The sequence below is a fragment of the Mauremys reevesii genome, linkage group 15 (assembly GCF_016161935.1).
Source record: "Mauremys reevesii isolate NIE-2019 linkage group 15, ASM1616193v1, whole genome shotgun sequence".
NCBI classification, from domain to species: Eukaryota; Metazoa; Chordata; order Testudines; family Geoemydidae; genus Mauremys; species Mauremys reevesii.
Window position 1 is genome coordinate 29,548,795 of NC_052637.1, and position 13,156 is coordinate 29,561,950.

At 52.8% G+C, this 13,156-nt stretch overlaps 1 protein-coding gene across 4 annotated transcripts in view; it reads left to right on the forward strand.

Annotated features, from left to right (window-relative positions):
* RNF157 (ring finger protein 157) overlaps positions 1 to 13,156 on the forward strand; it is a 123,428-nt gene that overhangs the window by 38,036 nt on the left and 72,236 nt on the right. For all 4 annotated transcript variants that reach the window (XR_005588515.1, XM_039501944.1, XM_039501945.1 and 1 more), the window contains exons 3-5: positions 4,738 to 4,826; positions 8,041 to 8,187; positions 10,624 to 10,741. Coding sequence is in view for 3 of the 4 variants with exons in the window: in XM_039501944.1 (XP_039357878.1) it covers positions 4,738 to 4,826; positions 8,041 to 8,187; positions 10,624 to 10,741 (354 nt within the window). In the remaining variant the exon portion in view is untranslated. The remainder of the gene's footprint in view (positions 1 to 4,737; positions 4,827 to 8,040; positions 8,188 to 10,623; positions 10,742 to 13,156) is intronic.

The following is a 13,156-nucleotide window of genomic DNA, read 5'->3' on the forward strand; positions in this document are numbered from 1 at the left end:
TCGCGGCCCTCCATGAACACGTTGCCGAGGAGTGGGAGATGTTAGGGGCGGGATGGATTGTTGGGTCGTTCTGATTGCTCCATCCCAGCCGTCGCAGGTTCGTGCTGTGCGGCAATGGCTGGTTCCCGTGACGTCAGTTCGGAGCTGCAGTTCTGAAGTCAGTGGAATTAGGGCCAAGCCCTGATCCAGGTGGAATCCGAACTGCTGCTGAACTCACAGGGGCCAGGATTTATGCCAGGGTAACTGAGGTCAGAGGCTGGCGCAGTGTGCATATCCCTGGGTGACCTTGGGACGGAGACGTCATTTCATTCCCTGCGCGTACTTCCGAGCTGTAAAGCACCGCGGGCCTGATCCAAAGCCCAGCCTCCCCTTGACTTCCGTGGGCTTTGAATCTGGCCCCCTGGCTACCTCTGGCTTGTGTCCCAGCCCGGCAGCCCTCGCTCCCACGGATTGTGCTCTCTATGGGGAGCAGGTTAATTTCACCGGGAGTGGCGAGTTCCTGGCACTGCTTTGGGCCAGACCCTGTGGCGGGGATTTTCCCAGGCTGTAGCCAATGGGATTTGGGTGCATCACTCCCTGGGATTCCTTGCAAGTCTAATCTGTATTAATAGCAAGGAATAATGACCGCACTAAGCCCACCCAGACAGCTCCCCACTGTGCATGCCCCGCATGCTGGAGTAAAACCTGCCTGACTTCTGTACTCCTCAGCCCAAACACAGCAAAGCAAGTATCCCTCCCCGAGGCCAGTGATACCCACAGGCCCCTTTCAGAGTCCTCCAACCACATCGGAAATGTTTGCCAAAGCCTGGACAGCACGTGAATCCCTCCTACCAGATAGTTCAGGCTCCTGACTGGAATGCTACCAGGCACTCCATTCCCATAAGAACGGCCATACTGGGTCAGACCAAACGTCCATAGAATCATAGAATCTCAGGGTTGGAAGGGACCTCAGGAGGTCATCTAGTCCAACCCCCTGCTCAAAGCAGGACCAAACCCAACTAAATCATCCCATCCAGGCCTTTGTCAAGCCTGACCTTAAAAACCTCTAAGGAAGGAGATTCCACTACCTCCCTAGGTAACCCATTCCAGTTCTTCACCACCCTACTAGTGAAAAAGTTTTTCCTAATGTCCAACCTAAACCTCCCCCTCTGCAACTTGAGACCATTACTCCTTGTTCTGTCATCTTCTACCACTGAGAACAGTCTAGATCCATCCTCTTTGGAACCCCCTTTCAGGTAGTTGAAAGCAGCTATCAAATCCCCCCTCATTTCTTCTCTTCTGCAGACTAAACAATCCCAGTTCCATCAGCCTCTCCTCATAAGTCATGTGCTCCAGCCCCCTAATCATTTTTGTTGCCCTCCGCTGGACTCTCTCCAATTTGTCCACATCCTTCTTGTAGTGTGGGGCCCAAAACTGGACACAGTACTCCAAATGAGGCCTCACCAGTGCTGAGTAGAGGGGAATGATCACATCCCTCGATCTGCTGGAAATGCCCCTACTTATACAACCCAAAATGCCATTAGCCTTCTTGGCAACAAGGGCACACTGTTGACTCATATTCAGCTTTTCGTCCACCGTAACCCCTAGGTCCTTTTCTGCAGAACTGCTGCCCAGCCATTGGGTCCCTAGTCTGTAGCAGTGCATGGGATTCTTCCGTCCTAAGTGCAGGACTCTGCACTTGTCCTTGTTGAACCTCATCATATTTCTTTTGGCCCAATCCTCTAATTTGTCTAGGTCCCTCTGTATCCTATCCCTACCCTCCAGCGTATCAACCACTCCTCCCAGTTTAGAGTCATCTACAAACTTGCTAAGGGTGCAGTCCACACCATCCTCCAGATCGTTAATGAAGATATTGAATAAAACCGGCCCCAGCACCAACCCTTGGGGCACTCCACTTGATACCGGCTGCCAGCTAGACATGGAACCATTGATCACTACCCATTGAGCCCAACCATCTAGCCAGTTTTCTATCCATCTAGCCCAGTGTCCTGTCTTCTGACAGTGGCCAATGCCAGGTGCCCCAGAGGGACTGAACAGAACAGGTAATGATCAAGTGATCCATCCCCTGTCGCCCATTCCCAGCTTCTGGCAAACAGAGGCTAGGGACACCATCCCTGCCCATCCTGGCTAATAGCCAATGATGGACCTATCCTCCATGAACTTATCTAGTTCTTTTTTTTTTTAACCCTGTTATAGTCTTGGCCTTCACAACATCGGGCAGAGAACAAGCCTGGGAAATTCCAACCCAAAGGGGGATTTTTCTGGAATTCTGTAAGTGTCCGAATAGAGCCGCAGCGTCTTCTCAGCGATACCTCTCAGCAGAGAGCTCCAGTCGCCCTGCTGGCTGGGAGAAACTTCCCAACCAGCCAAAGACAAATAGGCCATTATCGGATGCCCACAGGTGCAGTGGCATTGGATTGTTAGCCCTTAATATCACTTTCAGGAGAGAGAACTCTGGCTGGATTCTGATCTGTTACACCCATGTCAATCTGGAGTAACCCACTGACTTCTAGCCACAAGATGATGTTGGCAATGCAGCCTTGAAGCCCTCAGTTGGTGAGAACGTGTTAGGGCAGGTTGAGTGGTGATGGAAGTCTCGCTCCCCCTCTACTCTCCTGGGCCTCGCAGATGGTCAGGGTTCTGTTCTCCCAGGCCAGGCAGGCTGCCTGGAGGAAAGGCCATCCCTCCTCCTGGTCTGGCTGGGCTGGTGTGAAAGGAGAACGTGCACGTGCATTGCAAGGAATTTGGTAGCTTCAATCAAAAACTTTAACCAAAGCCACCCTACAACTTGGTACCGACGCCCAGAGTGGGACAGGCTCTATCAGCACTAGGTGGGCGGAGCAGCGTGTGGGAACCATGCACGCTGCCCCTGTGCATTCAGTCCAGCTCTGGTCTGTGTTGTCAGTCACTTACTGTCATGAGCATGGGGAAAAATTAACCTGATTTGTATAAACAAGCCCAGGCTCGGCCTTGCAGAGCCTGGGGGGCTGAGTGCTGCTGCGCAGATCCGGGTGTCGCATCAGGCGAGCGCACTGCTGCTGCAGGCGTTTTGGAGAGGTCTGGCCCGCAGGGACCTTACCTCCCTCTGTCCAGCCACAGGAAACGAGCAGCCTTGTCTGTTCTGCGGCGGACGCTCGGAGGATGACCTGATGCAGACTGGATCCTGCTGGGATCCATACCCAGGACTTTGTCCTCAGAGTAGCTGGACCCAGGGCTTCCGGAAGTGTTCCGGGTGCTCAGCGCCTCTCCGGGTGAGACCCTAGGTGTGAATGCTGGGGACTTGTGCACCCAAATTCCCCATCTCTGTGGCTGCTCCCTAAAAGGGCCTCAGGAGCTCAGTTGTTGGCACCCTTGGTATCAGGCCGACTCCGAGGATGTTTTGGGTGAAAGTCCTGTGCCAAGGTGATGGGAAACTGCACTGTCCCCAGTGCCAAAGGTTCAGTGGGAACACAGGGCAGTGTTCAGGATCAGGCCTGGGAAGAGACTAAGGCAGCTGCTGGAGCCACCAGCATAAGGATGCGCTCCCCGTGCAGTGGCGTGAGTTGAGGACGTGCCCTGTGCTTCACCGTGGGCACAAATGGGATCCTTTCTCTGCGCTAGACTGGAGACACAGCGGGGACCTAGGCCCATATGAGACATTGCTAGGCTCCTCCATAGGCAGTGCTGTGCAGCGGGGAATAGCCCTGTGCACCATCTCTTCCTGAGCAACAGCCCGTCACGGTGCCGGCACAGACTTCGGCTTCTGACCTGCTCTGCCTTTCCCAGCAGGGAACCTCGATCCCTGGGCCGGGCGTCGTACTTACCTTGAAACCTGCGCATCTCCGAAAAGCAGCCCGGGGGAGAGTTACTGAGCCAGGGCTCCGATCCTGCAAGGCGCTGAGCACCTGCCATCCTCGAGGAAGTCAGGGAATTGAGGGTGCTCTGCGCCAGGCAGGATCAGACTCCCTGGGCCAGATCCTCAGCTGGGGCAACTCACTCTAGTTCCCTTGACATCAGTGGAGCCATGGCAATTGATTGGGTCCCCACTTTGCACAGGCTGAGTGGCATGGAGCTAGTATTGGATCCCTGCTCGGCACAGCGTGGGAGGAGTCTGGGGGTTGTATTCCCATTTAACATGGTGGGGGGACATTTCGGGGTCATATTGGGTCACTGCTTTGCTTGGGGTCAGAGAGTGGGTCGTTCTGGGTCCCGTTCATCCGCAGCTTTCTGTGGGACGTTCTGGCCTGCAGGGAGGAGTGCTGTTGGTGCTGGCAATCTCGTCAGTGGTCTTGTGCTCGGTGGTGCTGTTCTTATAGGCCCGTCCCCTGGAGACAGGGGGTTGCTGTGAATCTCGGCTTCTGGGTAGAAGTGACAAAGCAGGTGTCTGGGTCTTGTGGCTAGGGCGAAAACTGGAAAACGTGACCCTAGAAGTCTCAGCAACCGAAAAGCAAGCAGAAAGCCCCAGCACGTGTTACTGTTCTTGTACAAATCTCATGGCGCCTAAGCCGATCTCATGACTGGCAGAGGAGGGGTACAAATTCTGATTGTTGCAGCTGGCGTTGGCCATATGGGGAAAGGGGCTCTGTCCGGTTGCAGAGATGAGGTCTTTATGGCCTCTGACTTGGCACATGCACTTACTCCTGACCAGGGGGTGGGATCCAGGCCTGCTGCAGGCTGAATGATTTCGCCTTAGGTGATGCCTCGGCCCCTGGTGCTACAAAAATCAGCTGTTTCAATGTTCTCTCTTTTTCACCCTAGTTTCCTTACGCCGCCCCACCCCCGCAGGAGCCAGTGAAGACACTCAGGAGTTTAATCAACATCCGCAAGGACACTCTGCGTCTAGTCAAGTAAGTCCCCGTTTGCAGCGGTGGGAGTTTGCATGGTCTGTCTGGGAACCCTGCTGCAGCTTGCAGCATCCCAGTGGCTTAACCAGTTAGGTGCCTGCATCAGCTGAGCAGTAATGTTCCGAACCACCGCCAGAGGGACCTCTACACCTACCCGCATGTCTGGGTTAAAGCAAGGTGCATGGCTCTGGGCTGGCTGGGAGGGGATTTGGGATTGTGAGGAAGGGATCTAGCGGGAGTGGGCCCTGAATGGAAGGAATAAGGGGTGCCCAGAATCCCGACTACACCTGGTTGGTGAGGGGAAGCTCACGAGTAGATGCTGGAGTGGAGGAGTCATGGTGTGCTGAGAGCAACCCATCAGCCGGCATACCAAGAGGACTAAGCATGATTATAGTGAAGCCACTGAGGATGAATGGTGGTGCCACGAGGTGGCATCCCGCGGAGAAGCCTCGCCCCCACTCTGGTTATTGGACAGATGGCTCGCCTCGGATTTTCACCTTCCTAGTTGATCTGCAGGGTCATTAGAGGTGACAGCAGGAGCCAGGCCAAGCTAATCCCTCTCCCACTGCCAGGGCAGGAACCAGCATGCAGCAGCACAGAGTTCAGGCCTGGTGGGGAGAAGTGACCCAGGGGGCCGTGACGGGGGTGCTGGGTGGGCAGTGGGGCGGCCAGTGCTGCCTGTGCCCTTGCTACTGTTCCCACCAGGCCGGGAATTTGGGGGCGGTCTAAGCAGGACCAGGGCTGCCCAGAGGTTTCAGGGGGCCTGGGGCAAAGCAATTTCAGGGGCCCCTTCCATAAAAAAAAGTTGCAATACTATAGAATACTGTATTCTTGTGGGGGCCCCTGCGGGACCCAGGGCCTGGGGCAAATTGCCCCACTTGCCCCCCCCCCACCCCCACCGCCCGGGCGGCCCTGAGCAGGACAGTCCTGCAAAACCCTTGACTGTCGGGAGGTACGAACCTGTGACGACTTAAAAGCTGAGTGGAGATGGGCTAAAGGTGGAACCGACACTTCACGGCACCAGCTTTTTGTCTCTTCCAAACTTTTGTTTTCCTCTTGCATCCTCCAAATTCCCAGCGCACACAAGTCACTTGTGCAGATCGCTAACCTGCTGGGCAAACAAAGGGAGTTCTGGAACATTCTGTATCCTGTCCATCGTGTCCCTGACCTCGGCTGGGTTACGTGGACTTTACTGCTGCCTTTGCAGTTATTTTTCCAAATGGCTTTATTAGAAGGAAGGGCAGGAATGTGGTCAAGTGATTAAAGCAGAGGAGAAGGAGTGAGACTTGGGTTCTGGGCTCACCTCTGCCACTGACTCATTGCATGACCTTGGGCAAGTCATTTCTCCTGTTTTGCCCCTCGGCTTTGCTCTGTGTTCATTGGGGGTGATGATATTTATCTACCAGACCGGGGCATGGAGAGGCTTTGGTCTATCAGCGCTTGGCAGGTGCTTCGAGAGCTGAGAATGGAAGGTGCTAGAAAAGGCTCCGAGGGGTGGCTGAAGTGTGTTGATTGCATCTCAGAGCGATGGCAGAGTTAATAGTCGTACATCTCAGGTTTTATAGAGCGGCATCTGGGAAAATGGGGCACCTCCGACTTGGCCTCAGTTGCTCCCCCCGGAGGCTAAACTGCAAATCTCAACTAAAGAATGTTGGAAGCTCTTTGTACAGTGCGGAGTGTGGCACAGAACTGGGCTCTAAGTGCCGTCCAGATCTAGAGTGTACTGCTTCCCTCCTGCTGGGCGCATTTGCCTATTCATCTGTGGATTGCCTCCTGCGCTGCTGCCTATTACACCTCTGGCTGGCCCAGCCCCTGGAATAACTTTCTCCCAGCAGCACACACGCCCAGGCATGGAGGCAGAGCCATTCAGAAGGAACAGAGGCTGAGCTTGCTCTTTGAATGCAAATGTGGGTTTTGTTGCAGTGAACAGGGATCTGGGGCAAAAATTGGTCCTGCTAGTGAAGGCAGGGGGCTGGACTCAATGACCTTTCAAGGTCCCTTCCAGTTCTAGGAGATTGGTATAACAACGCCAGGGTTTATAGCACAGGCTCCAGAGAGCGCGCACAATCCCCGAGGAGGGGAAACAGACCAGACAATCCAGTGAGTCGTTACTTTGCCCTTTCATCCCAAACAGTGCAACACAAGCTTTCTCCTCGTGACGCTGGGCCAGGGGGTGGTCTCATTTACACTGATGTACATCTGGAGTGACTCTGATGGTAATGGTGTTACTTCAGGTTTACATTTGAGTCACCCTCCAATCGGAGCATTGCCCGTGGCACCTTTTATCTGACTGTCTTAGATAAAATGGATTTAGCCTCTCGATGCCATTGGGAGCTTGGGCAGGGCTGTTACCCTTGTTGTAACATGGGGATCTGAGGCATGGAGAGGTTACAAAAATTGCCCCAGGTCACACAGGAAGTAAGTGGGGGAGTTGAATTCAGGTTTCTGGACCACTTTGCCATCCATCCATCGTCCTCTATTGTCCTCTGTACTGACCAGAATGGAAAGGCCAGGCCAGACTCCAGCTTTCATTAATGAGGAGTCGCCCTTCCTTACCCCTAGGGCCTGAGCCTCCTTTCTACCAGGAGCCAAGCCCTTCCCTCTGTCAGGTCACTCTTTGCTAAAGCTGCTGATCCGCTGGCCTGGGTCTCCTACAAATTGCCCAGTATGACTTGAAAGACTCCAGCTGTTTGCTTTCTATGGGGCTTCTATACACGGCCCTTGGATCCAGCCCAAAGCTCAGAAAAGCCTCGGATTTGAAACTGACTTTCCCCCCACCCCCAAAAAAAGCTTCTTGCCCTCGCTTGCTGGGCAGTGTCAGGCCTCGCACTGGATGAGGCATGGGGGCACGGGACGGAAGCGGATTCTTGTTGTCGGGTGGTTGGATTTATACAATCTCTGGCAGTAACATTGTTACACAACACCGGGGACCACTTCATCCCCCTGGCAGCCTTTTAGTTGCTGGTGTCTACCCTTAGATCATAGAATCATAGGGTTGGAAGTCTTGGACATGGTTGGGGTTTGTTGTCCGGCCAGTGCTGGTCCTTGGATGCAGCTCACTGTGGCTCCGTCACATATTGGCTTTTCCAGAGGGAAGGGGATGGAATCTCTCATTTTTCCCCAGAGTAGTTACGTTGTGCTCCAGAGCCTTTCACGGGGGGCGTTTAAGGGGCTTCTGGATCCAGGGTAAGTTCTGTCTCCCTCTGTGATTTGCCAGGTGCACGGAAGAAGTGAAGACCCCTGGTGAGGAAGTCAGCAAAGCCAAGGTCCGCTACAATGTGGAGTTCACCTTTGACACTGACACACGAGTGGCCATCACCATTTATTACCAGGCTACCGAAGAATTCCAGAACGGAGTAGCCAGGTGAGAAGAATGCAGGAGGTTCCGGGGGAGGCATTTCCTCCATAAACCAGGGGGGCTGAGGAGAGGGGCTTTCCCCCAGCCCTTGGCTAGCACGGCTTCCCGTAGAGCCAGGCCGGAGCACAGCTCTCCCTGTGTTACTGCCCGGGAGGACTGTCGCTCCAGGGAGCGAGAAGTCCAGTCCAGTTCAGTTTTGCTGCTGTTGAAGATTAGAGGTGGGCTCCCCACACTCCTCAGCCCAGGTGCCAAGGCCTGTTCCAGACCATGGCCTCCCCCAGGAATCCTGGCCAGCCCAGTGCCCCCTGAATGAGTTGAGAGTCCTAGACTGCTGGAGTCTCATCCCGTCCCGCCCTCCCAGCTCTTGTCGCCTCCACCTCTGTGCGGAGGGCACCCAAGAAAAGGGAGGATGGGCTCAGAGATGTTCCTTTGCTGGGCTTCCCCTTGCACAAGGCTGAGGTGTGCTAAGCAGGTGGCCCATGGGCGCCAACTTATATGGGCTCGTGGGGCTAAAGCCCCAGGAATATTGACAATCAGGGGCTCTGCTCCACCAATATTTGGAGCTAGGTTTCTCCCCTGCTTGGAGCGCAGGGGAGTCAGAGGGCTCTGGGCTGCCTGCAACCGCGGGGAGCCCAGAGCCCTTTGAATCCCAGCCCCTGGCCGCTGATTGCCCCCTCCCCAGACCCCTGTCCCAACTGCCCCCCAGGACCCCCACCCCCTATCTAAGCACTACTGGTCCTTGTCCCCCGATTACCCCCTCCCAAGACCCCTGCCCCTAACTGCCCCTTGGGACCCCAGCCCCTATCTAAGCCTCCCTTCTCCTTGTCCCCAACTGCCCCCTCCTGAGACCCCACCCCACTTCCCCCCAGGACCCCACCCCCTACCTGTCCCCTGATAAACCTCCTGGACTCCCATGCCTATCCAATTGCTGCCTGTCCCCTGACTGCCCCTCCGAACCTCTGCCCCATCCAACCCCACCTGCTCCTTGTCCCTTGACTGCCCCCCGGAATCCCCTACCTCTTCTCCAACCCCCAAACCGCTTACTGTGCCACTCAGACCAGTGTGTCTGGCTCCGTGCAGCTCCAGATAGTTGCTGCCATGCTCCCCCATGGAGCCCACAGCCCTCTCCCACCCCCAGCACCTGCCTTCCAGATTTGAACACCTCAAAATTCAGGAGTGCTCAAGCTCGGTTTGGGCAGCTTTTACTTCATTTCTCCCAAATCAGTTTCCCCTGCAAGGTGCCAACTGAAGGTGTTGGAGAACAGAGAGATCGGGTGGCCTCCTAATGCCTGGAAAAGAGACAAAGGCCAGAGGAGGGAGTATCAGTGCCTGTGCGGACTTCTGGGAAGTGCACGGTGTGGAAGGGGATGCTGTGATGCTTTGGAACAACTCCCTACAAAGCCAGTCAGGACTCTGGGGGAGCCTCCTCTCTCTGAGCAGACTGTCTCCAGGGCAAGAAGCTTACACCTTCCTGGGTCTGACCTCGGAGCATTCAGCATGCCCTTCCACATCATGCACTTTCCACAGCGAGTCTGCCCAGGCGGGTCCTGGGGCAACCAGAGGTCCCTGCACCCCAGCTCCGCAGTCAGATGTGACTCTCAGCCAGACAGTAAAACAGAAGGTTTATTAGATGATGGGAACACAGTTTAAACAGAGCTTGTTGGTACAGAAAACAGAACCCCTCTGTCAGGTCCATCTTGGGGGGTGGGGAGCCCAGAACCAAGTTCTGGGTCTCTCCCCATTTCCCCAGCCAGCTCCAAACTGACACTCCCTCCTCTGGCCTCTGTGTCTCTTCCGGACAAGGAGGCCACCTGATCTTTGTCCCCAACACCTTCAGTTGGCATCTTGCAGGGGAAACTGAGGCACCCACACAGTATTCAGAGAAAATATTAAGAATATTCCCACTTCATCACAACAGGTGCAACAAAATATAATACTGTATATTGAAGTAGACAAGTGCTGCTTCTGACTTTCCACTTTTAATTGACCCTTGTAATCTTGTGGCACTGACGCGTTGTAGCTTCATTTTATATCGGCTTACAGGGCAGGAGTGGGGGGGCACCACCATTTTGGGCCCCACCAAAAATTATACAAACCTGCCGCCTATGAGGTGGCCCCCTGTAGGACCGTTAGACCTTGATGGAGTGTCTCCAATCTTGCCAAGGAGAGTGGCCACATGTTGATCTCTCCCCATCCTGGATGGCTGTTGGGACATCAAAACATGCCTGAAATAGCTTTGGCCCTCAGAGGGCTACCAGCCTTCAGCCACCCTGGATAGGGAGTGATGGGACCAAACCCAGGTTTCTCACAGAAGACCTGGGAGGAGGCGGCTCCTGTCTCCGCTCTTCGGGAGCGCTCCTCGCTGGGGTGAGCCGGTGCACTGCGGAACGGATAGCGGGAATGCAAAGCCTGGGCAGTAACTCTGTCGCATCTGATTGGCAGCTACCTCCCCAAAGACACCAGCTTGCAGTCAGAGACGGTCCATTACAAACGAGGGGTGTGTCAGCAGTTCTGCGTCCCCTCCCACACCGTTGATCCTTCCGAATGGGCAGAAGAGGAGGTAAGCCAGCCCGGCAAGAAGCCACAACACGGTGGCTTGTAAGCTCTTCTCGGTCAGCCACACTCGCTGAGATCTGGGCTGCCCTGTGGGTAACTCCCACCTGTTGGTATGTGCTCTGTGGTTTGGAACAGCTCCTGGGCCGTGGCAGCAGAGTGCACGCAGCTGAGTGGGACGTGGGTGGCAGTGGCATGTTGGGAGCCAGCACTCTCATCACTACAGTAAAGAGAGGAGGAAGCTGGAAAGCAAGTCACAAAAGTCTGAGGGACCAGTGCTAGTGATGAACCAGTGACGGGGAATCACTGAACAATAGCATTGATTTAAAATACACAAGCTAAAGCAGGGTAATGTGGAGCCCTTCAAAGCTGCTGAACCCTGGGGAGGTAAGGAGAGCGTTCTCCAAAGCTGTAGAGCTGCATGGTTCCCTCCATTAGAGTCTGAAACTGGGGTCATGTGTCCTTTGTTTTCAGCATGGATATAATCTGGTTTTGTAGAGAGAGATGCATCCCCTCTTGAGCTGCAGAGGTATCAAAGTGCCTTGCAGCCATATAGTCGTCCTTCTGCTGCTTTTGTGGCACCTCCACTACTGGAGGATTGCAACCATGGTAGCCCGTTCTGAACAATCCTCTGCCAATCTCTTTGCAGATGGGTAGTCCTTTCGATCCTCTCAGGATACCACATCGTCCAGCCAAGGTCATCTTTTTTTCTTCCTCAAATTCTTCTGCCAGCGACTTTCCCTGCTGGTGCCCGCAAACGCATGTTGCCTGCTAAATCTCTTAAAATGTGCCCTGCAAATCAAATGTTTCTTTTCATAAGATCTCTAGCTAGTATTTGCTGAGTTCCAAGCATCTCCAATACTTTTTGTTGGTTACGTGGTCTATTGGTGATGTTTTCAAAATTCTATAATACCAGGATTGGAAGGATTGTAGTTTCTTTCTTATCAGTTGTTTGGATGTCCATGTTTCACAGCCATAATTTAACGCATCAAATGTAAATTAAGAGTCAGAATTCAGTCTTCAGGTTTATGTCCCTTCTCATCTTGTTTATTCTTCCAGAATGCCTCTTTCACTCTTGCTATTCTGGTGCTGAGTTCAGTATCCAGTCTTCTATCTTCTGTAATGATGGTTCTTAAGTAGCAATAATTTCTCACTTGCTGTAAAACTGTGTCGTTCACTGGTGTCATGCATGTTTTCCCAGGATCCTTGCATACAGCCCTAGTTTTTTGTCTTTTTTCCATGTTCAACTCTAGATCATAATCTTTGTCATCTTCATATATAATTGACACTAATTTCATCAAACTTTCTTCTGAATCAACAGCAGTGTGTCGTCTGCATAGCAAATACTATTTACCTATTTTCCTTCTCTTTCTTGGATTAATTTAATCAAACACTCACTATAAATGTTGAGTCAAGGTGATATAACAACCTTGTCTTCCTCCTCTCTTGATCTCTATTCGATTTTCATTTTCATCTCCCATTATAATTGCTTTCTGATTCCCGTATCATTGTTTTATTACTTGGAGTTCATATCTGTCAGTCCCCACAAATCTTCATATGTTGAGCAATTTGTAGTGGTAGGTGCTGTCACATGCTTTTTGGAAGTCAATGAAACAAGTGTACTGTTTTCCCAATTTCAGCCAGTCTTTCTAATGTCAGCTTCATGTCCCTAATAGTGTTCATCGTGCTTTTTCCACATTTGAAGCCGTTATTTCTTTCACTTATTTCCTCATCAATCTTTCCTTGTATTTGGCCTTCAACAACTCACAAAAGTATCTTAGAGGCATGAGACAGTAGGCTGACTGTTCTGTAGGCTTTACAATCTATGGTGGCAGCCTTTGGGGGGATTTGGATACACAGTGATGTTGTTGTGAAGACTTCTGGCAATTCTGCCTGACACATTCCTCCTTACCTCTGACAGGGCTTTCAAGCCTTTGTCCCCGATGCTTTTTAACAATTCAGCCAATATTCCGTCACAGCCTCATGCTTTTCCACATGCTGCCATGATTTCTTCATCCACTATTGGCAGATAGTTGTAGTCAGATCTAACAGGGAAGAGGCCTGGGCCAAAATGCAGAGGTAATGAGCAAGGGTCAGCCAACAAGATTTCAAGAAACCTTGTGCCATCGAGGGGTGGGAAACAACCCACTCTTTACTGTATGAAGCTCAAAACACAGAGTAAAAAAAACAGGGGACCATTAACAATACACGGAACTGAAAAAGACCCTGAAAACATTCCAAGCATCAGCAACTGTACCTCACAGAGGAGAGAGCAGAATTAGCTCTGCGGGTGGAATCCTGTCTTTTTCACCCTAGAGAAAGAGTCAGTGACTGGTGCTGTATGACTAAGAGAGGCTTTTTAATTCCTTCGCTCTTACGCACCAGAAAAGTAGCATGGTCTGGTACGTTCTGTTCATGGTCC